We start from the raw sequence: 23,540 nt of genomic DNA on the forward strand, positions 1-23,540 counted from the left end.
CACAAAACTAAAAGGCAAATGAGGAATTGGAAAAAATACAGCAAGAAGTATAAGCTACTAGTTTGATATTGCTGGGAGTCTTAATTACAGACTCCAGAAAAATGAGCAGAAAATATCATCTTATTAGGATTCTAAAGTTATATATAAATGACAAAACTATTAAGAAATATTCAATCTTAGTAGCAACAAAATAAATGCATATAAAAACGATACTTTTATGTACTATCAAATAGCAATCATTAAAGATAATAATACCTAGTCTTGACAGAGATTTGGGGATGCAGGCCTACTTTAACTTAAATGCATAGAGTCCTAAAAATGCACATACTTCACAGTTCCACTTTTAGGAAAATATTCTAAGGACATATGTTAGGACTGATAAAAAATTTAACCATAATATAGTTTTTGGGAACAAAAAATTATAAACAATCTAACTGAAGAATGTAACATATGGTTGAAAAAGTAGGGTCTATATCATGGAATACCAGGTAGGCATTAAAACTAAACTGGAAAGGGAAGCCTGGGAAGCTCAAGCATTAAAACTAAACTGGAAAGGGAAGCCTGGGAAGCTCAGTGGTTGAGCGCCTGCCTTGCACTGAGGGCATGATCCCAGAGTTCCAGGGTCAAGTCCCACTTCGGGCTCCATGCAGGAAGCGTGCTTCTCTTTCTGCATCTCTCATGAATAATAAAATCTTTAAAAAATAAATGAAAAAATAAACTGGAGAAAAAATAAAATAAAAATAAACCGGAGAGGGATATTTATTAATGTGGATAATATTCATATTTTGCTTAGTTAAAAATAGTATATAAAATATAAGAACATTATTTTTCAAAAGAAAAAATTCATAAATATTCATAAAAAATAAAAAGATGTACACCAAAATATTAATGAAATTATTGAATTTTCTATTTGCCTGTTTTATATACTGAATGTATTCCTTTGTAACCCAGTAAAATTCCCAAATTAAGGTTAAATTTATAAAAGATCCTGCATGTTAAAAGGTAAGTCTAAAATTTAAAGTCTCATTTGATTTGAAAAAGTATGCCTTATTTGTAATTTTCAAAGATAATTTTAGTAGTTTAAGCCTCAGTACAATCTTTAGATCTGAAATTTTGTGTATTTCCTTCAAACTGAGAATTATATATTAAATGATCTCATTACAATAAGCAGCTGAATAAAATTCTTACTTGAAAAAAGCAATAAGAAGATTGACCATAATGATATACTGTACAAAGAGGTAGACTGCTTGAAGAAATGGAGTCAACCATGTCCCAGGACCACAGATTTGAGAGATAGTGGAATCATTTGCACACACTTTGGAAAGAAGAAAAAAATTCAGATATAGTAATCACACCAGTAACTATTTTTTAAATTAAAATTTTAGTTAACATACAATGCAATTTGGTTTCTACACCAGTAACTATTTTTAATTAGTATTGTTTGTTTGAAGGAAGTTTCAATTATGCACAAATCTGTTTCAGACTCTATTAAAAGCTTCTAGGCAAGCACTTGCAACACAAACTTAAAAACACTCCAACAGAGAATAATTTTGTGAGGGATATGGGTATCTGTTCTACCATTCCATTCCAGATGAGGAGGTATATAGTTCTGCGTTATTTCTGCATTTCAAGGCAGGGTTTAGCTTGAGGAACATTAAGTAGAATAAAATTCCCAGATTCAGCCACACTGTAACATTTCTGTAAGAAAAATAACTGTACTATAAAAGGGTATGGTAAACTCACAGTAAATTTACAAACAAAGATTACTGAGTTTATCTTATTATGTCACAAGAGGGCTGCAAGAGTGGTTAAAGTGCCTCCCAAGAATAAAATGATGAGGTCTGAATTTCTTGCTTTTCATTAACCTCACTGGGAATGTTTCTGAAGCCAAAACACAGTTGAGGAGAAAAAAAAAAAAAAAAAAAAACAAGGAAAAAAGGAGCTATAGTACCCACCAGAATATTAAAGAATTAAGCAAACCAATTTCAGTGGGGTAAAGATTAGAATTGAATAATCATGAATTAGCGACATCTTATATAAATGTTTACAATACAATTAACATTTCTTTAGTGATCATTTAAAAACAGATGCACCATTAAAACACTCAAAGGCTTTGTCAAAATCATTTCAAATCTATGATTTCACAGGCAAAGGAATACACAAGATTGGTTCAATCTTAAAAAATTTAATGCATCTATTTTAATTCTATTCAGATCTGTTTGATGTAGCAAATACCCAAGGAAGAAAATGACGGAGACCAAGAAGCTATACCCAATGCTCTATAACGACTAAACTAGATCCACATCAGAAAAAGCAGAAAATGAAAACCTGAAAATGGCACTGAAAGAAAAGCATTGGAACAGAAAGAAAGTTTAACCACGCTGGTAAAACCTCACTGTTTTATTTTTTTTTTTTTGAGATTTTTTATTTATTTATGATAGTCACAGAGAGAGAGAGAGAGAGAGAGAAAGAGAGAGAGAGAGGCAGACACACAGGCAGAGGGAGAAGCAGGCTCCATGCACTGGGAGCCCGATGTGGGATTCGATCCCGGGTCTCCAGGATCGCGCCCTGGGCCAAAGGCAGGCGCCAAACCGCTGCGCCACCCAGGGATCCCTCACTGTTTTAAACAACATCTGATAACAACTGATAACCACTATGCAGCCATTGCCTGACCTCATCACCTATAAATAGGTGGGTAGGGAGCAACATAGGTATGGGCTGAAAGAGGAGTAAAGACAGGAGAGAAAGTGGAAGAGAGATTAAGAGCGAACTAACCAAATAAAGATTCTAAAATGCAAATGTGGACATCAGTAGAACATCTCTGAAAGCTGGCAGCATCACTTATGTTCACAATTTATCTAGCCTCATTAGCTAAACAATTATTTAAAAAATTATGCAGAAAATTTGTTCACAGTTGATTGTGTTAATTCAAGAGTTTACCATTGAATCTACCATGATCCTCTAATCACTGTTAATTCTATTACCCCCTTGCCCCAACTGTTTTCAGAGATAAGCAGGCTGAAGTCAATTTGAGCTAATGAGATTTAAGGAACAGGTTCAATAAGGGGCTTTTCGGAAAGTAACTTCTCACCCATAAGAACCACGGAAACCACTCTTTCCTCCCACTGCTAGTGACAGTCTTCTAATCCTAAGGGAAACCTGTATCAATCAGACACTGTGATTACAGAGCAGTGGAATGAAAAAGAACAGGTGTCCTTAGCTATGAATTAACAAACTTCAAATACCACTCTACCTCTGAACTTTGTGTTACATGAGCTAATAAATACCTTATTGTGTAAGCCAGGTTAGGCCAGATTTCCATTTGTGGCTGAAAAAACTCTAAAATCCTTTTTCAACTGATTTTTATAGTTGTTTTCTAGGCTTACCTGCTGTATTTTGGGAGGGCTTGGTAATGGTTTGACTTGTGAGAATATGTAATATTACTGTAATGCAATTCTGACTTTAAAACATAAAATAACCAAAAAACGAATTTGTAAACATAAATCCTTACCGTCAATTTCATATGCGTAAACTTCACCAAAAATCATCCAGTATGGATGAAAAACTATATCTTTAGCAAGAGTCCAAGATGGTGCTTCACGAGGATAAAGTATTGCCTTTCTGGGAACACCAAAACTAAGTAATACAAGAGCCATAATCACTACAATGTAGAACATATTGGCTACCTGTTAAAAAATGAACACTGTTAAAATACATGGGAATTTAAAAACAACAGTAATTTTTTTCATCTTAAAAATAGTTTTTAATGTTCTAATAAATAACTAGAATCTTTTGACTCCTAGTATTAGCATTCAGGAAAATCTCATCATTACATAAACCTTAACATCAAGATGACATAAAAATTGATCTGTAAAACTAGACAAGTCAGAGGCGTGTTCTATATAATGAGTCATTTCACTGGTTCAAACTGGAGTCTGCCCATTTGAGTCCATGAAGATTTAAAGAGGTATAAACATACGGGCAGCTTCAGGAAATGAATTTCCATATGTGCTCTTTCCTGTTGTCATACTGGAAGTTCAGACTCACTTTTCTACCTCCCTTTGATAATTGTCCTTTACCCACTTCATACGCAAAAGGGCATTCTTCTCACCCATCTTGAACTCTACACCATAGTCCCTTATCCCAGACTGTTGAAAAGCTCTAAGAGCTAAATAAAACAATAAACTGAAGTATCAGCATGGGTGCTAAAAAAATAAGTGACACCATTTGGTTAAAAAATCCTTTTACAAATCAGGTAGTCTGCAATTCTTTAATACAAAGGTGGAAAAAAAAGCCTATTTGAGCTATCACCTAATAAATCAATGAAAAATTAATTTTTATTAGTAAGTCACAACATGTATTTTGGAATCATTACTCAAGAATTCTATGAGTCAAGTAAAATCCTATATTAGAACTTTAATTTCTAACTACTTAATTAGGGGTTTGAGTGCTCAGCATTTATATCTAAAAAAGTGAATGTTGTCTCCCTCCAACAATGTAGTATTCATCCACAAATAATAATCTACTAGGGAAAAACCCTCACAGATCAAGACTACATTTACAATAAATCTGTACTTTACCAATAACTGTAATAAACCAACCTAAAAAAAAACAACTGCAATAAAATAACCTAAAAAATTATGACATTTGCATATATTTTTTCAAACGAATATACAGAGAAAGTAGAAATGGTAGGCAGGAATGTGAAAGGTAAAGAGGACCATAAATCTGGACTGTGTGAAGAAATTACAAAATATTTATGTGTAATTATTTAGACTTGATCCTTCATCTTTAAAAGTCTTATATCTGCCAGTAAATTTTCTTTTTAAGTTAGAGTCTCTGTGACTTACAATTGAGTCCTATTACTCTCCAAGATTCAGTTTTATTTGTAAAATAGTCAAATAATGCCTTCAGTTTAACTTACATACTAGGAGAATGTATGTTTTCAATAAACAAAATCTTGGGATAAAAGATTTTGGAGGGGGAATAAAAAATCTTAAAAGGCAAATCATCAAAACATTATTCATGACACTTGAAATACTACGGAATCCAAATTATTTACCAGTAATTAAAGAAAAAGGCCAAATCAAAACTTCAAAACAAAACTTAAATCTGTACTGAAGTATCCTAAAATTATTCAAAGGTCTATGACTGATGAGTCACAGGTCTCTGGATTTCATACCTTCCACATAAAGCCTATTTGACAACCTTCCTTATATCTGATCTAAATTTAATTAATTAAAAATATTTAAATATCCCATTTTCTCATATCTAAAATGAGGATTTCTAGTTTAAACTTTTTTTTTAATTTTTATTTATTTATGATAGTCAGAGAGAGAGAGAGAGAGTCAGAGACACAGGCAGAGGGAGAAGCAGGCTCCATGCACCGGGAGCCCGACGTGGGATTCGATCCCAGGTCTCCAGGATCGCGCCCTGGGCCAAAGGCAGACGCCAAACCGCTGCGCCACCCAGGGATCCCAGGATTTCTAGTTTAAATGTACAGATACAGAGTGGGAAAAGTTTACCATTTACCATGCAATTTTCATAAATGTAATCTTTATTAATGGTATCAACTGTGAGGAAGGTTTCTTTTGTATCTTCAAGCTTTTTACGCTTTTCAAAGCTTTTTCTCTGATTAGAAATTCCCCGCTCATGAAAAGTTCCTATTTACCAAACTTTATTTATTTATTTATTTTTTTATTTATGATAGTCACACAGAGAGAGAGAGAGAGAGAGAGAGAGAGAGAGGCAGAGACACAGGCAGAGGGAGAAGCAGGCTCCATGCACCGGGAGCCCGACGTGGGATTCGATCCCGGGTCTCCAGGATCGGGCCCTGGGCCAAAGGCAGGCGCCAAACCACTGCGCCACCCAGGGATCCCCTACCAAACTTTTAAATACCATATTCTTTGTGAAAAACTTCATGACAGAATGAGATAGTACATATAATGAGCCTATTTTGATAAAACTATTATATACATTTATTTGTGTGAAGTTAAAGACACACACCTATATTCCTGTATGTCTTGAAAGATGGAAAAGTATACACTACACTGTTAACAGTGGATGTTGCTGATAGTCTGTATTTACTAAAAAATTTCTACAATAGTAATTTTAGAATAAGGAAGGAAAAGTTACTTTTACAAAAGCAGTAATATGTGTTTGCCTTTCTGACCACTGAAAACTGAAAAGCAATTTATGGCAGGAGTAAGCATAACACACTTTATAGAGTTTTCAGTTCAATGCATAAGGAATCACACATCAAACCTGACATCTACATTTAAAAAACAAAACCTGCCAGTTGGTCAATCCTGTGGGAAAGAGCAAGACAGTGGACATATTATAACAGGAAAAGATTAGATGTCCTGACTGTAACTTTAAAAAAAGTTTCAATCAGTGATGATAGAAGGAAAGAGGAACCTAAAGACATAAACCATAGGTAGTATTGTTTAGCTACCATTATCTTGCAAATACAATAATAATGGGACAAGATTAGTGTGGGGAATTGGAGCTGAGCAAGAGAAACATCTGTGAGACTTTTTCAGCCTGTCCCCACTGGCTGAAAATCATTATCTAACAAATAATCCGATTAGCTGTTTTCAGCCACCATCCATTGAAAAGTCCATCCGAAATGGTAAGGAAAGATAAAGAAATGTCAACTTATTTCTCTTACAGAGAAGAAAAATAAAACCGTACAGGGAGGACTCTTCAGTGGTTTCCCCTATATTTTTCTTCTCTAAAGTCCCAGCTTTCAATGTTTTATATAATCCAGGCTAGGCCCTTTTATCCAATCTGACAATCAACAATTGCTTATCATAAAAGAAATTCTAGTCAGGTTGTGCCTTTTTATTCCTATCTTAAGCTTTCAAAGAGCAGATCATATCCTGCTACTTTAATAAAAGCCTCCACAGATTTATCTCTATCCATGAATCCCTATATCCCTTACTCCCTAATTTCATCAATAAGCCACATGGACAGTTTACTAATACCTTACATTATTTTCTAAAATACTTAAACTGGGCAGGAATTATACATTTCATTAGATATACTGATCTCTAGGGGTAATATGAAAGCATTAGATAATAGATTTTTTTAAGAAGGGGAAGTGACATATTCAGATATGCATTTTGAAATTACTCTAGCTATAATTATAATGCTGATTGAAGATAGGCCACAGTGGTTGTGAGTAAACAGATTTTACTAGACTGCTGCAGATGCTAGATTATTAGGGTAGCATCAATAAAGATGAAAAGATCTTCACAAATGGCAGCTGACAAATTTGCATTTTTTCATTCTGATCTCAGTCCTAGAAACTAGCATCTAAAAATTAAAACATTTTAAGATAAAACAAAATATAGTTTTCTTAATCTTATCCCATCACTTATTTTCTTCAAAAATTAATATCCCGAGGAATGGCCTATTTGAAATATGGGGCAATAAACATGAAATAACATTCTCTAGTTCAAATAAAACTATGTTAATGGCAGGTTTTTATGATTTCAAGAAAAAAATATCAATAAACCCATTAATATTATTAGATGCCTCTCAACTTACCATTTTTCCAATCATCATTACATAAGGTCCTGCCTGTTGATTTACAGCTAGAAAATCTAGCAAACGCACATACCAAAATATTATGTTAAGACAGTAAATTAATCTTCCAGCAACAAAAACATGATTATCATATGCATTCTCAAAGTTCCATTTTGCTCCAAATCTTAGTCCAAATCCAATGAAGAAAGAAATTATGGCAATTGTATCACTGATATTGAAGTAATCACTAAACCATACTTTAATCTTCTGGCTTATTTTTCCAGCTTCAGACATAAAGATCTACAGGTTTAAAAAAAAAATTCAATTAAACTATTTAAGAAATCACTTTCTTCCTGTTAAAATGTACATCAGCATTCAATTATAATACCACAAGATTTTATGGATCTTTTAATATTTCAAAGTTTTATTTATTTATTTTTAAGATTTTTAATTATTTATTCAATGAAAGACAAAAAGACAGAGGCAGGGACACAGGCAGAGGGAGAAGCAGGCTCCTCAAGGGGAGCCTGATGTGGGACTCGATCCTGGGACTCCAGGACCACGCCCTGTGCTGAAGGCAGATGCTCAACCACTGAGCCACTCAGGCGTCCCTCAAAGTTGTTTTTTTAAATTAAAGTTCAGTTAACACACATTAGTTTCAGGTGTACAACATAGTGATTCAAAAATTCTATACATTAAAAAAAAATTCTATACATTATGCTCTGCTCACAAGCATAGCTATCATGTTACCATACTATGCTGTTACAATACCACTGACTATATTCCTTATGCTGTATCCCTAGAACTTACTCATTCCATAACTGGAAGCCTGTGCCTCCCATTCTCTTTCACCCATTTTGCCCAGCCAGCCCTTCACCTCTCCTCCCCACCATCAGTTTGTTCTCTGTGTTTATAGGGCTGTTTCTGCTTTTGTTTCTTTTGTTTTTAGATCTTACATATAAGTAAAATTACACAGTATTTGTCATTTGGTATTTGTCAAAATGTTTGATTATCTTGGGATCTGATGATGTATTTGATCACTAAAACAATTCAGTTAGATATCAGAGAGAGGTATTTCTTATCTTTTTTTTTTTTTTTTTTTTTTTTTATTCATGAGAGACACAAGCAGAGGAAGAAGAAGCAGCTCCATGCAGGGAGCCCGACGTGGGTCTCGATCCCGGGACTCCAGGATCACGCCCTGGGCTGAATGCAGGTGCCAAGCTGCTGAGCCACCCAGGGATCCCCCTTATCTTCATTCCATATATGTATGTGTATATTTGTGTACATATACCCACAAATAAATGACCTATTCAATCAAGGTCATCCTACACCAAGAAGCTGAAAGTCTTTTTTTTTTTTTTTTTTTTTTAAGATTTTATTTATTTATTCGTGAGAGACCAGAGAGAGGGGCAGAGACACGGGCAGGGGCAGAAGCAGGCTTCATGCAGGGAACCTGACATGGGACTTGATCCCGGGTCTCCAGAATCACGCCCTGGGCTGAAGGCGGCACTAAACCACGGAGCCAACCAGGCTGCCCGAAACTGAAAGTTTTAAATGAGAACAGAATCTCTAGAAAGTGATATACTTCTGAAAGTTGTTTTATTTTCATTGAAACAACAGGATATTCTGGTAGAATCTTCTAAAGGCATCTTATTTGCAGAAAGTAAACAGCTCAATGGCTTAAGTACCTATACTTATCTCTTCTCTTCAATATAAAAATTAGAAATTTGCAGTGCCTGAGTGGCTGAGTTGGTTGAGTGGACAACTCTGGATTTTGGCTCAGGTCAGCCACACACTGGGCTCCACACTCAGCGTGAAGTCTGCTTGAGTTTCTCTCCCTCTGCCCCCCACCCCACGCTCTCTCAAATAAATCTTTAAACATTTTTTTTTATTTTTCGTGGGGAATGGTAAAACATTTACAGCTTTAAAATAATAGTATATATAAAAATAAGTACTAAAAAGTCTCCCTTCCTTTCTTTTTTCTTAGCCAATTAACTTCCTTTCCCACTACAGGCAACCAGTTATTACAATCTAATGAATCCTTGGTATAATTATTTTTATGAATATGCATTTCAAAAATTCTTTGCAGCTTTATCATTTAACAATTTAGTTTTTCAAACATGTTGGTAAAAAAACAGATTTTATAAACATAAATCATGGTACTCAAGGGAATTAAAAATGCATAATAAACTACTTAGGATAAATTCCTATGATATCTAAGTGGAAGGGAAGTACACAGCTTTCATTTGTTTTTCCAAAATAATGTATTCTTTGAATCTAAAGCCAGACATGAAATAACTCAGAAGTCTTAAGTCAGCATATTATGAAACTATATTTATGTAGTTACTAGTTTGTATAAAAAGTATAAACATTCAAAGAAAAAAAATTTTTTTTCAAAATCAAGATGTTAGAAAATTTACAATTTAAACTGAAAACTGTGATAGACACAAGAATCTAAATTTTAATAATAATTCAATAGGCAATTAGAGCAAACTTTAGTGGGAAGTACAATGTAACAACAAAGTAAAAACCTATTTATAATTTACCTGATTGGCTATATGTGTAATTAATACTTTTTGAAGAGTGACAAAGAGCATAAATATAAATGTTGATGAACTAAAACAAACAGATCTAGGCTATGTTTCTGAGACAAATCATGATCTTCGTAATTGTGACAAAGTTAACATACTGATCTCTATTCTTATAATTTTTAGAATACCAAAAATGACACATGTTCTACACTTCTATGTCATCACCTACTGATTATGAGTAACACATACTCGCATACATACCAAAAACAAGACGCAACACCCCCCACATATACAGTTAAGTTACTGGTAGGAAAAACAAGACATACCTCACGGACTTTCTCAATAGCATAGGTAAAAATATAAGCAATAACAATCCATTCTTGAATTGAAGGTAATCGTTCCATTTGTACAAGAACCACAAATGTATAAAGCATCAGAAATCCTAAGTATGCCAACTAATGAAAAAGAAAACACAAAATGTGAATAATATTAATGACAAGATAAATTTTTTTACTATCAAAAATTTCAATCCAACACACAAAAGAGACTAAATGAAGCCCTATGAACTATCTCAAAGCTTCAATCATTAAAAGTTTTAGGGGCACCTGCGTGGCTCAATTTAAGTGACTGGTTCTTGGACCTTGGTTTTGGCTCAGGTCATGATCTCAGGGTTGTGAGGTTGAGCCCCAGATTGGCCTCCACACTTAACATGGAGTCCTCCCTCTCCCTTCCCCTTTGCCCCTCCCTCTGCTCACATGCTTTCTCTCTAAAATAAATAAATAAAATCTTTTAAAAATGTTTCAGAAGTAGCTTCAGTGCAGACACTGCATTTATCAATCAAAACATAAATGGTAGTGCAGCGATTTGGCGCCGCCTGCAGCCCAGGGCGTGATTCTGGAGACCCTGGATCGGGTCCTGCGTCGGGCTCCCTGCATGGAGCCTGCTTCTCCCTCTGCCTGTGTCTCTGCCTCTCATTCTCTCTCTGTGTTTCTATGAATAAATAAATAAAATCTTAAAAAAAAAAAAAAACATAAATGGTTCCCAGGGTATAAATACGGTATTCTAGAACTTTGATCGCTTTTTAGTACTTCCCATAGGAAGAATTTTATAATAGAAGGTTTATGTTCTTAGCATAGTTCATATAATTCCATTTAACTTATGCTATACCTAAAGTATAATATATTAAACATACTATAAACTTCATCACCACCATCATCATCAAGAAACACAAACTACCTGCTTCCTCCTTCCCCCAACCAAATACTATTCCCAGGAAAGACAACTGGTATTTTCCTAACTCCCAGTCACTGAGGTTGAATCCCAAAAAGTGAAAACAGATATGAAGGTCATTTTCCCTAGGTAAGGTAACATTCCACCTTTGATATTCTTAACAAAAAAGATTATAGGCAGATAATAAGATCTATGTATAATAACATCTGAAGATTTGTTTCATATTAAAACCCAGACTCGCTCACCCTTGAACAACTGTATCTAAGTATCCTCTCCTTGTTCTCCTTGCCTCTACCATATTCTTGATTTAAGCTATGGCAAGGCAGGGAAATAAACTCCAATAAATGAAAAAAAGAAATTTCTATCTGGACATCAGGATTGTCTATTTTTAAACAGTCAGTCAAATGAATGAAAACATGACAAAAATGAAAAACAGCAAAACAATAACAAAATATACAATTTAAGAATTTTTCTGGGGAGGGGAATAAAAACTCATTCATTCAATCCATGGTTAAAAGCTGGAGCTAATCTCATGTGCTTCTTAAAATGAGTCCACTCCCCATGGACATATATACCCTTTGATCTAGGGGAGAAAATTACTCTTCCACAAAGCAAGAGAAAAGCCAATTATATGTCAGATAATAACATGTACCATACTATGATTAAGGAAATAAACTATTATGCCACTAATAAACAAAACTATATGAATGATCTAGATTATTTTTCCCCATCAAATTAACACTGCAAAAACGTTCATTTAAAAACTTTTACATGTTCTCTGCAAAATCCTAAAGCACAAAAACATATCAGTGATTCTTCTGGTTAATCTTTACCAAAGTTTTTGGTGGTTGATTTGTATTTCATAGCTGCTTAAAAAGGCATATGGTTACCAAATTTTTGTTTAGTCAATTTCTAGTTCCAATTAGAACTGAGATTTGTTAATATTTATTATTCTATATGATGGCAACCAGGATAAAACTAAGTTAAACTTATACTCTTTTAAGCATTTTATTTATTTCGGAAAGAAAGAGCATGAGAGAGAGAGCACGAGCACAGGGGAGGGGTAGAGGGAAAAGCAGACTACCCACTAAGCAAGGAGCCCAATGTGGGACTTCATCCAAGGACCCCGGGATCATGACCTGACCTGAAGGCAGACTCTTAACTAATTGAGCCACCCAGGTGCCCAAACTTACGCTCTTTTAAATGGAAAATGGCTTGTCAGTGATCTAAGTTATATCAAGATAAATATGGATAAACATGGACTTTAGACAAAAGGTTCCCTAAAGTTTATCATTTAGAAACAACATACCGTATTAAACCAGAATTTTACAATTGGTGCATGATAAAAGGCATAAAACTTTCTTGTAATGGGAAGCTTTTTTGATTTTATTTGTATCTCCATTTCATTCTTTCCTTCATTACTGTCCAATATTCTTACTTCTTTAAACACTTCCTAAAATAAAAATAACACTTATCATACATTCATTCGTAAAAAGTTTGTATTTACTTAAAAATATTTTTCCTCCTTACCATGGGTATCTCTTCTGCTATGTTTTGAAAGTTGTTTTCACTATCTTCCATTGTCATTTGATGGGCATCTTGAGATTGTGGAATATGAGACATTTCAGCCTTTGTTTTATATTCTAGCATTAATATGGCAGGTGGAACTAAAATGCTTAATATGACCTAAAAATTTTAAAAACATGTGAGTTTACATTTTAAAATTAATGGCCTTCAATAATAAAAAGAATTAAAAGGTATTAAATATCTTGATTATTAGTTAGCCAATCCGCCGCTGTTAGTATAGGGGAAAAAAACCAAAAACTTCATTTTTTTACTTGCATATTATATTTAAAGAGGCCCAGGTTGAATTGTTTTAAGGAGTAACAAAACAATTGAGTACTATGATATGAGGATATAGAAAAGATTTCATAATTATTAGTTTGTTTTATTCTTTAAATAAAATTCAAGTCTTATGAAGCTATTGTGTTTAATTTTATCCAAAATCTCTTTGCAACTATTCTATGTCATAACACAATTACTCAGCTTGTGCCTCTATAAACAGGTTTATTTGTAAAATTTTATGTTATTACCTGCAAAATATCCTACAGCACAAAGAAATTATAATTGTGTATCAGGGTTTTTATTGGTTAATCTTTCACCACTACTTTTATTAGATGATCAGTATTTGTTATCTATTTACAATGGTTAAACCACTTGCCTGATTTCTGCCTTCTACATTTCTGTACCTTATTTAAGATATAAGATAATGAAAAGGAAAGTTTAAAGTAGTATCTCTCACTATGATGAAACCAAAAGAACCAGTCAACATTTTATCTGAATTCTTTCCATAAAAACTAGGTATACCTAATGTACTTCAATTATTCAAGTAAAACAAATTATTAAGTTAGTAGACAGGTCCTCAATTTTAGAATACGGAAATTATCTTTTCATAAAGAAACAACTTTTTTTCATGGCCGCTCAGGACTGTAAACACCAATACTTCCATTTGTTGCCCCATGCTTCTAGCTCAGAGAGTTGCAATAATCAACACCAGAAAGGATTTAGAGTGAAGAATAGGAAGAAAAAAGAGGCCACTTCATGCCACTTGAGATAAAATGCCAACACTGCCACCCCCACAACTCTCATAAATCAAGGCATTTTACTAGATATCTGGGCTAATTCTCTCTTTTTATCTAATCACATACTTTATTATCAAATTGTTTCTAAGGTATACCTTGTACCAGGAATTTTTCCTCATATTCAGCCTTCCCATCCACATATCAGATAACAACATTTGTGTACAGGTGTGAGCTACAAAAGGTCTAAGTCTTGAAGAAACTGCTAACTTGAGGCAGGTGGAATTACTCCAGTTTTTCAGTTCATAAGTAAGCAATTTCATAGCCATAGTTTCATCTTGTCTGAAAGATTGTTCTAGTAATTCAACTGCTAGTTGACCAAAATCACTATCAAAAGAAAAAGCCAAAACATTCATATTACCAAACTGTAGTTGTAGACACTATACGTACAAAATTTCATTTCATATTTCATATTTATATTTAATATAACATTTATTTTTAATATTGACGCTCAGGGAATTATAAGGCATTAGAATCATGTAGCTCTGTTCCCAGATGTCTACTGCTATGGTGGATATCACAAAATATTAAAATATGTCACATTAAGAAATGAATAGGGATTAACCTAATTATGAAAAACACCTGAATCTTAGATCCCCAGTAAGTGGTCATAAGATCCCTGCTTGAGTTATCTTCAGTAATAACTCTTACTCTCTTCCAAAGGCAGCCCATTTGGGGAGAGGTAAATCCTGTTTTCTAGCAAAAAGTTTCCTACAAAATATCTTTCCAGCTTAATATTCCCATTATTCTGTAAGTGTAAACTTCTGTGAACCGTTTTACTCTTCCACATATGTAGTTCCACCTTCCAAAATGCCCTTCCAAAGGAAAAAACAAAAAAACAAGAACAAAACAAAATGCCCTTCCAGTTGAATTCATTTCCTTAGAACACAGCTCAAAATCTCACTTTCTTCTTTTCCTTACCACTTCAAATGGAACTTTTCCTAATCTAATTAATTGCTAGTACGTGCAATTATTAAACTGACTTCTGGCATTTCTTCTTTCTTGCTAAAATACTTAACGCTTGAATTATAAACAATTTTACAACCTCTTTTTATGTGCATAAGCAGGAAAGTTTCTTTCTGAATTTTAAGAAGTATCTAATACTTTCTGGGGCATGAGGGTGGCTCAGTAGGTTAAGCATCCCACTCCTGATTTTGGCTTAGGTCATGATCAGAGTTGGGAGATGGAGCCAAGAATCGCCCTGGAGTCCATGCCCAGTGAGGAGTCTGCTTAAGATTCTCTCTCCCTCTCTCTCTGCCCTTCTCCCTCCCTTTCAACCAACCAAACAATAATTAAAAGTACCTAATACATTTTAATTGTGCCAATAAAATTATACATATATATATACCCACTAAATGCATGACACTATACTCTTCACTTAAACGTATTGTCGTTTTTAAATGTTTGAAAGATAAAATCTAACTTACTTAGAATACTGTTTCAATTCTTCTGAAGTATCATCTACAAGGTCACTCTGCTTTGCTTCATATGCCATTGAACGATAGATCTTACAGGCAACTAATGCTTTAGCCATTGATTCTTCACCATGCTGCCATAAAAATCGGGCCATGACCTGTCTCTTCATAAGGCAAGCCCAAATTAACAGTTCATTAAGTGGATAAGGAAAGCGCTTGGTTTCTGGATCATCAATATCTACAATTTCATCTTTGGCTCTTTTCTTCTTTCCTTCTTCCACAGCTGTATCAATCTTCAAGGGAAAACAAATGTCTAAGATTCATTCTAATAAGGCCATGTGACATTACTGTGAGAATTGTTACAAAATCTCTTTTACACTAGTCTTCAAATTCATACAACTGCACAAATCAAAATGGTAAATTTTATATACTTAATTTTATTATAGCTCAGGTTTCATAGAAACAGTATTTCTAAAAAAAAAAAAAATCATTATAATATAGTTTTCCAAAATTAAAGGGCCTAAATATTTTGACTAATACCTGATAAAACATAATTTTAATGGAAGAAAAGTTTGTATAAAACACTTTTATCTCACATGTTAAGTTAAAGTGGAATAAAAGAAGGCAGTTAACATTTAGAAATTTTTATTAGTGCTAAATATAAAAAAACTCATAGAATCACTAACTTCATAATAAATATCTTTTTGCATATGAGAGAATAAATAATCAAAGATATATCTACAAACAAAAGTTCATTCTTGCTAAAACAAGTAGTTTTTTGTTTCATAAATACTAGTAAATTAGAAAGAACAAAATCTAGAAAAGGTATTATTATTTATGTGAACATACCTTTGGTCGATAGGGCTGTGCTGTTTTAATGAAATGATTGTGTCTCATTTTTTCCTTTTTATCTGCCCTATTGCCAAAAGATTCATGACTCTTGCGCAACTGAGGAGTGCTGCTAGAGGTATTTCGGCCAGATCTCTGAAAATGAAAGCTTATTAGTTTTTACAAATTTAAATATACTGATAAATCATAAAAATACAAGACTCAATTCATATCTATGTACAAACATGTACACACAGGAAAAAAATGCTTTGTTTTGGATTTCAGTTACAAAATATTTCTATGTACTCTTATAGTTGAAAATAAAGTATTTTTAAGACCATGCTTTCACCATTCTAATATGAGTGATTTTAAACTTTTAAAGTGTGTGAGTTTTTATGAATTTTTAACTTATAAAGTGTATAAAGTACATGTGTAGACCTCCCCCCAAATATTACATACCCGATTATTTCCACCAAGACTATTATATATTAATCGAAAACGTTTCCGAGTATAGGTGCATCTATAGGTTCCTCCCATAAGATATTCAATAACAAGTCCTATATCGATTAGGGTGATCTTATATCCCGGAGGAAGATTTCCCTGGAAACAAAACATTAGTTTTATATAGACAGGATATTTCTCAATATTTTCATAAAGGCCTAGAAATGCACCTAATCTACAAAATGACAAATGTTTACTTGTTACAGTAAGCTGGGGTTGCTAGTACCTATCTTTACAGGAGAAGGAAATAATCTCTTCCTCATTTCTTTCTATAAGAAGAGGGGATTCTGACGTTTTGAAGTCACAAAGGTGTGCTCAGGACAGAAGTATGGCTATAGCATAAGTTCATTTGATCTTTCCAATGCCCTCATACTTCATACATAAAGGCAAAGGAATTTTTTGAGCCAAGTATTTCATTTTCACAGCGACACATTATCATCACTTGCATCCTGCAAAAATAATGCTATAAGTGTTAATTAATTTCCAGACTGGCCCATAAGTACCTATAAGTATTTTTTAGCCAAAATTATATTGGCTATACTATAGGTTATTATAAGTTTTTTAGCCTCATCTAAGATTTAAACTACCACTTATAACATCGTTTAGAACTAAGACTTCATTTTCCCAGGACATCAATTTACAAATAAACTTCTGGACCATGAGCCACTTGTGAGTTTGGAAGACTGCCTGTTCAGAATCAAGTATTTGGTTAATTTCATTAAATAATATGAAAGGGTTTAATTGTAAGATGATTTACATATATTAATCAATACTGCCCTCCTACCATCACCATTCTTTCCATTTCCCTAATCATAATTTCATAAAATTAAGACTTAAAAAAACCTTTTAAAGATTTTATTTATTTGAAAGAGAGAAAGAGTGTGTGCACACAATAGGGAACAGCAGAGGGAAAAGGAGAGACAATCTCAAGCAGAGACCAAGTTGAGTGTGGAGCCTGATGCGGGGCTGGATTTCACGACCCGGAGATCATGACCTGAACCGAAATCAAGAGTTGGATGCTTAACAGACTGAGCCACTCAGGCACTCCTAGGTGCCCCAGTACTTTAAAAAAAATTTTTTAATTTGGTTTCATCTGTGAAATTTTAAATTTCTAAATACTTATACTCCTTAAATCTGATTTAAAAACTAATTAAAAATTATTTTCACCTTAAATGCAAGATGTTTTTTTGTCGAGCCATTTCCAAATATATTTATAAATGAAGATATCATGCTAATTTTTTAGTTTTCTTTTTTCAAAAAACTTGACAAATACCATATGATCTCACTTACATGGGAAATATTAAATTAAAGGAAATTAAGTGAGTTATCTAAAAAAGCATGATGAGCAATTTCTCAAACTATACAATACTGATAGCACTCAACTTATTAATTTGGTTCAGAAAACGGTGAATTATTGCCTTTACTTTAGGATTTTTCACTTATAGAAATTTAAAAAATTTTAAAAATTGGTTTAGTATAGCTACCAATGTAAAGATAATCAATATATAATATCTCTTTTCATTTTTAATGATTTTATTTATTTATTCATGAGAGACAGACAGGAAGAGGGAGAAGCTGGCTCCCTGAGGAACAGGTTGCCCAATGCGGGACTCAATCCCAGAACCCTGGGATTGGAACCTTAGCTGATGGCAGACGCTTAACCAGTAGAGATACCCTGGCACCAACAAATCTGTTTCTAGAATTAACAACTATAGTTCTTTCTGCTAACCCACATAAGTAAATCATAATGCAAATGTGTTTTAGGAACCCCTGGACTGAAGATCTCCCCCATCACTCAAGCTTTCTAGGAAGAAAAAAAAGCTTTATTTTAACCACGACAATGAAACCACAAATCAATGTGAAACATCCAGAATAGGCAAATCCATACAGATAGAAAGCAGATTAACAGTTGGCTAGGGGGATGCCTGGGTGGCAGTTGACCGTCTGCCTTTGGCTCAGGGTGTGATTGATCCTGGAGGCCTGGGATCGAGTCCTACATCGGGCTCCCTGCCTGGAGCCTGCTTCTCCCTCTGCCTATGTCTCTACCTCTCTCTCAGTGTCTCTCACAAATAAATAAAATAATAAAATAAAATAAACAGTTGCCTAGGGCAGGGGACAGGCAGAGATTAGAGAAGGAAGCAGGAATGTGGAGTGACTACTAATAGGTATAGTTACTTTAAAATTAGATTGTAGTGATAGTCACACAACCGTGAATATACTAAAAGCCACTGAACTCCTTAAATGAATCAATTTTATAGTATGTGAAATGTTTTAATGAAGGCATAAAGGAAAATAAATGGAAAAAATTGAATTAAAGAAAAAATATTTTTAAGTATAATAAAGTCTAAGTTCTTCCTACAGGATGCTAGTTTATTATTAAATAAAACACAAAAAATTAAAACAAAATGACATTTCCTATTTAATTTTTCAGTTAATAGTATACTCATATTTAAGAGCAAGTAAAAGTTTGAATCAAGAATTCTAGAAAAAGGGGATCCCTGGGTGGCTCAGTGGTTTAGTGCCTGCCTTCAGCCCAGGGCATGATCCTGGAGTCCCGGGATTGCGTCCCACATTGGGCTCCCTGCATGGAGCCTGCTTCTCCCTCTGCCGGTCTCTCTGCCTCTCTCTCTCTCTCTCTCTCTGTGTGTCTCTCATGAATAAACAAATAAAATGTTTTTTTTTTAAAAAGTTCTAGAAAAAAGCATTTAAGTTCAGAAACTAAAAAAAATTTCAACTAATTAAATGAATACCTTTTCACTAGGAAAACTACTGGATACCAATATTTTAAATGACTATACAATTTTTAATAAATGTCTAAAACTATTAATTCACAAAGAATCCTAATAGTAGAGCAGGGGGATATTAGTCATCAAATTCAGTCACCACAGAATGGCTTTAGACCATATGACTGTTAGACATTCAGTCATGATCAATACTGCATATTAGGAGAGGGTTCAGGGACGCCTGGGAGGCTCAGTGGTTTAGCGCCTGCCTTTGGCCCAGGGCGTGATCCTGGAGTCTGGGATCGAGTCCGGGACCGATCCCGCATCAGGCTCCCTGCATGGAACCTGCTTCTGTTTCTCTCATGAATAAATAAATAAAATCTTTAAAAAAAAAAAATAAGAGAGAGGGTTCATGCATGAACATGAACATTTCAGCATTTTTACTGGCAAAATCTTCCATGAAAATCACCATCCTGTGCTTCCCTCAATGTCTTTATTCAATATCTTCTACAGGCCCAGGTAACAAATTTCTTGTGACACAGAAAGAAAATACATTCTGTCAATAATCTTTCTTTATTGACCAATGAGTATTAAGAAATTTATCACACTTTGTCTCAGATGACTAGAAGCTCAGAAAACTGGGTCTTAATTTCATAACCTTTCCTTTTTCTTCATTTATTATGCTCTTTATTTCTATGTTACCAGAAATTTAGCCCTTATTTTTATCTTGATCTAAAAAAATGTCATTTTATTGCTATTTTTAAGGTGTATATTATTTAAATGTGTTTTGGAAACAGATGAAGTATAATCAATTTTTAAAATAGCATTTTCAAAAACCAAAACAATCTCTTACCTGTTTGACATCCCGAACGAGATGAAATAGCATTGGATTAGTTGGACCTTGTTTCTTTAAGGAGAAAAAAGTAGAGCAAATTATTATTTTTCTTCTAATATAATGTTAACAACTTCCTTCCAACACAAATTTTAAATCATGCAAATGTTGCAAGCTTCACAATTCTATCTCCAGTTTACATTTCTTTCATTGATAATGGAGCTATATACTCTCTTCTTGTTAGAATGTACCTTGTTTCTGCCACTAACCATCAAGTTGCACCAATACTTTAAATACTTTGGGTAACAAACTTTTAACATATAGGTCATCTTAATTTCCACTTAAGGAAGTTAAATTGGCATACTTACATCCATAAGTATCTTAATATCTTACTCCCATTTATGTATACTACTAGACTAACCACATGTTCCATTTTTACAGTAATCTTATTTTGATGGTATCAAATATCATCTCCCCCATCAAGACTGAGGTAAATGGGCCAAACATGTATTCTTTCTAGACAGTGCTTTGATTCGTCTAAAACTTACTGCAATGAATTCTAGGCAGTACAAATAGAGATTTATTTTCAATACTTTTATTGTTTAAAAGAAGTATCAGAAACGTCTGGGTGGCTCAGGTGGTTAAGCATCTGCCTTCAGCTAAGGTCACGATCCTGGGTTCCTAGGATCAAGCCCGGTGTCAGGCTCCCTGCTCAGCATAGAATCTGCTTCTCCTTATCTCTGTGCGTGTTCGTGCGCTCTTTCTCTCTCAAATAAATACATATCAAAATTAAATAAATAAATAAAATATCAAATGGGATAAATCCATCATTGTTATTAATTTTTATGAGGTCATTATATTAATCCATTCAATCTACTTTTCCATTTTGATCACATATACTTGGTAATAGGTAATAGATTTTCAAATCTAACAGGGTAAGCCTCTGACTTCTTTAAAACATTATTTTATTGATTTATTCTATATAATACCTGAAGATAACTGTACCTAATACCAGCATAAACTCTATTTTGCCTTACTTTGCTCTTTCTCTTTTTATAATATTTAATCTATCCGATACTCAGGAGCTGAGTTCTCTCTGGCAATGCTCCATATTAATTTTTTAAAAATAATATGAAGTATTTCATATTTTTTAGGTATTAGCAAGTTTCACTGTATTTTCTCTAACTGTATATAATATAGAAATGTAATATTTAGAATTCTGTTTTATCTTAATCTATTAATTTTGTGTATTAAATATAATTTTTCAGTATAAAATAAATATACTTTAATAGAGCAGTTTTCAAAGTGTGGCCCCCTGAAAGCCCCCAAGACTGTTTTAGACGGTCCATGAGATCAAAAGTATTTTCAGAATCATGTTAAGATGTTATTTCCCTTTAGGGTATCTGGGTGACCCAGTTAATTAAGCATCTGACTCTTAGTTTCCACTCAGGTGGTAGTCTCAGGGTCATGAGATTGAGCTCGTCAGGCTCCGCTCTCAGCCTGCTTAAAGTTCTCTTCCCCTTTCCCTCCAACCTTTTCTCCTCTTTCCCTCTCTCTCTTAAAACAAAACAAAACAACCATGTTATTTGCATTTTTTCATTTCTCTCAGTGTTCAGTGAGAAACTCTCAGTGTAGTTTCCAGAGGATTCTTGCTGTGTGATAGCTAAGATTAAATTTAAAAGGTTCTGGGGCACCTGGTAGCTCAGGGGTTGAGCATCTGTCTTTGGCTCAGGTCGTGATCCCGGGGTCCTGAGATCGAGTCCCACATCAGGCTCCCTATGGGGAGCCTGCCTAGGTCTCTGCCTCTTTCTCTATGTCTCTCAAGATTAAGTAAATTAAAAATCTTAAAAAATAAAGCTGCCTTCTATGAAGCTATACATTAAAGAGATTTTAACCGGTAAAACTATTCTACTCTCACTAATCTATTTTTTTCTTGAAAAATGTTATCTGTATTAACATGTAATGGATTTATTGTTGTTACTTAAAATTAGTATTTTTTAAAAATATTGGTTTTATGTTCTAATATGGTAAATATCAACATATATAAAGAAACCCACTTTAAAATAGCTTTTAAGCCCAACAATTTTTATATAATAGGACCCTGATAACAAAGCTTAAGAACCACTTCTTTGTGTTTTATAATCCTTTAACATTATAAAAAATTCATCAGTATGAAAAGTAACTGTTATCTTAATAACTTTGAGCTACACAATTAAATATTTGCCTTGCTAATGGTATCAAATTTTAAAAACTTAGAGAGTGAGAGAGAAAGAGAGAACGAGTATAAGGAGGGGTAGAGGGAGAAGCAGACTCCCCACAATGCAGAGAGCCCAATGAAGAACTCAATCCCAGGACCCCAGAATCATGACCTGAGCCAAAGGCAGACACTTAAACGACTGAGCCACCCAGGAGCCTTATTTCTATTATTTTATATCCAGCTTTACATTTCAGGGATAAATCTTATTACTGCGGCACAATGAATAATCCTTTTAATTTTTATATGTTTGCTAGGAACAAGTAGAATATCAACAAAGTTCAATCTAACTGTGCTAGACACTATTTAAGAAAAAATGGAGGAAAATAAAAATATAATCCCTACTCAAAAAAAATTTACAATCCAAAGGGAAAGATATAATTATCCTCAACTAACTATGCCAATGGGTTTATTCATGGGTTCAGAGGCAGTGGCATGGCATTAAACTACATTCTAAATAATGAATACAATTCCAGTAAGTGAAGAGTAGCTGAGAAAAAAACACACACCAAAACTTTGTAAACAAATGCTTTCTTAAACAGTTAATATTTTGGGAAAATAGTAGGTAGACAACATAACCAAAATATCTAGTATGTGAAGGTGGGGGTGGGAATAAAAGGTCAAGTGATAGAGTTAGCTACGGCAAAATTTCAAAAGCTGAAGAGCTTTGAAAATCAAGCTAAGGGTTTGGGTATTATTCTATACACACTGGAGAGCTATCAAAGATTTTTTAACTGGGGAAAGATATGGTAAAATATAGGATTATAATAATTAGTTTAAAGAACTGATTTGAAGAAAGGACAGGAGATTAGATTACTGAAATAGTATGACTACTAAAAGGACAAAGTATAATAACATTAGGCATGAAAAGGAGGAGATACAAAGAAATTGATCAATGTACAGAGAGCTTTGCAGAGAAGTCAAAGTTAGAAAACTAGGATTTGGTAGTAGTGTACCTCAAAATATAGCTCAATTAAAATAATGTTGGTAACATGGAAAACCAGTAAGAAGGGCAGTATTTACTCTCTCCAATGCTAGACAATCTTTGTAAAGGGAA

General features: G+C 33.8%; 1 protein-coding gene across 3 annotated transcripts in view; it reads right to left on the reverse strand.

The window, feature by feature from the left end:
* Positions 1-23,540, reverse strand: part of TRPM7 (transient receptor potential cation channel subfamily M member 7) — a 114,386-nt gene that overhangs the window by 34,971 nt on the left and 55,875 nt on the right. For all 3 annotated transcript variants that reach the window (XM_072808482.1, XM_072808481.1, XM_072808483.1), the window contains exons 13-23: positions 20,251-20,304; positions 16,633-16,773; positions 16,195-16,329; positions 15,358-15,638; positions 14,029-14,257; positions 12,822-12,977; positions 12,601-12,744; positions 10,388-10,516; positions 7,552-7,830; positions 3,512-3,686; positions 1,189-1,315 (exon numbers count right to left, since the gene is read on the reverse strand). In XM_072808482.1, coding sequence (XP_072664583.1) covers positions 1,189-1,315; positions 3,512-3,686; positions 7,552-7,830; positions 10,388-10,516; positions 12,601-12,744; positions 12,822-12,977; positions 14,029-14,257; positions 15,358-15,638; positions 16,195-16,329; positions 16,633-16,773; positions 20,251-20,304 — 1,850 coding nt within the window. The remainder of the gene's footprint in view (positions 1-1,188; positions 1,316-3,511; positions 3,687-7,551; positions 7,831-10,387; positions 10,517-12,600; positions 12,745-12,821; positions 12,978-14,028; positions 14,258-15,357; positions 15,639-16,194; positions 16,330-16,632; positions 16,774-20,250; positions 20,305-23,540) is intronic.

The sequence above is a fragment of the Canis lupus genome, chromosome 32 (assembly GCF_048164855.1).
Source record: "Canis lupus baileyi chromosome 32, mCanLup2.hap1, whole genome shotgun sequence".
Lineage (NCBI taxonomy): Eukaryota > Metazoa > Chordata > Mammalia > Carnivora > Canidae > Canis > Canis lupus.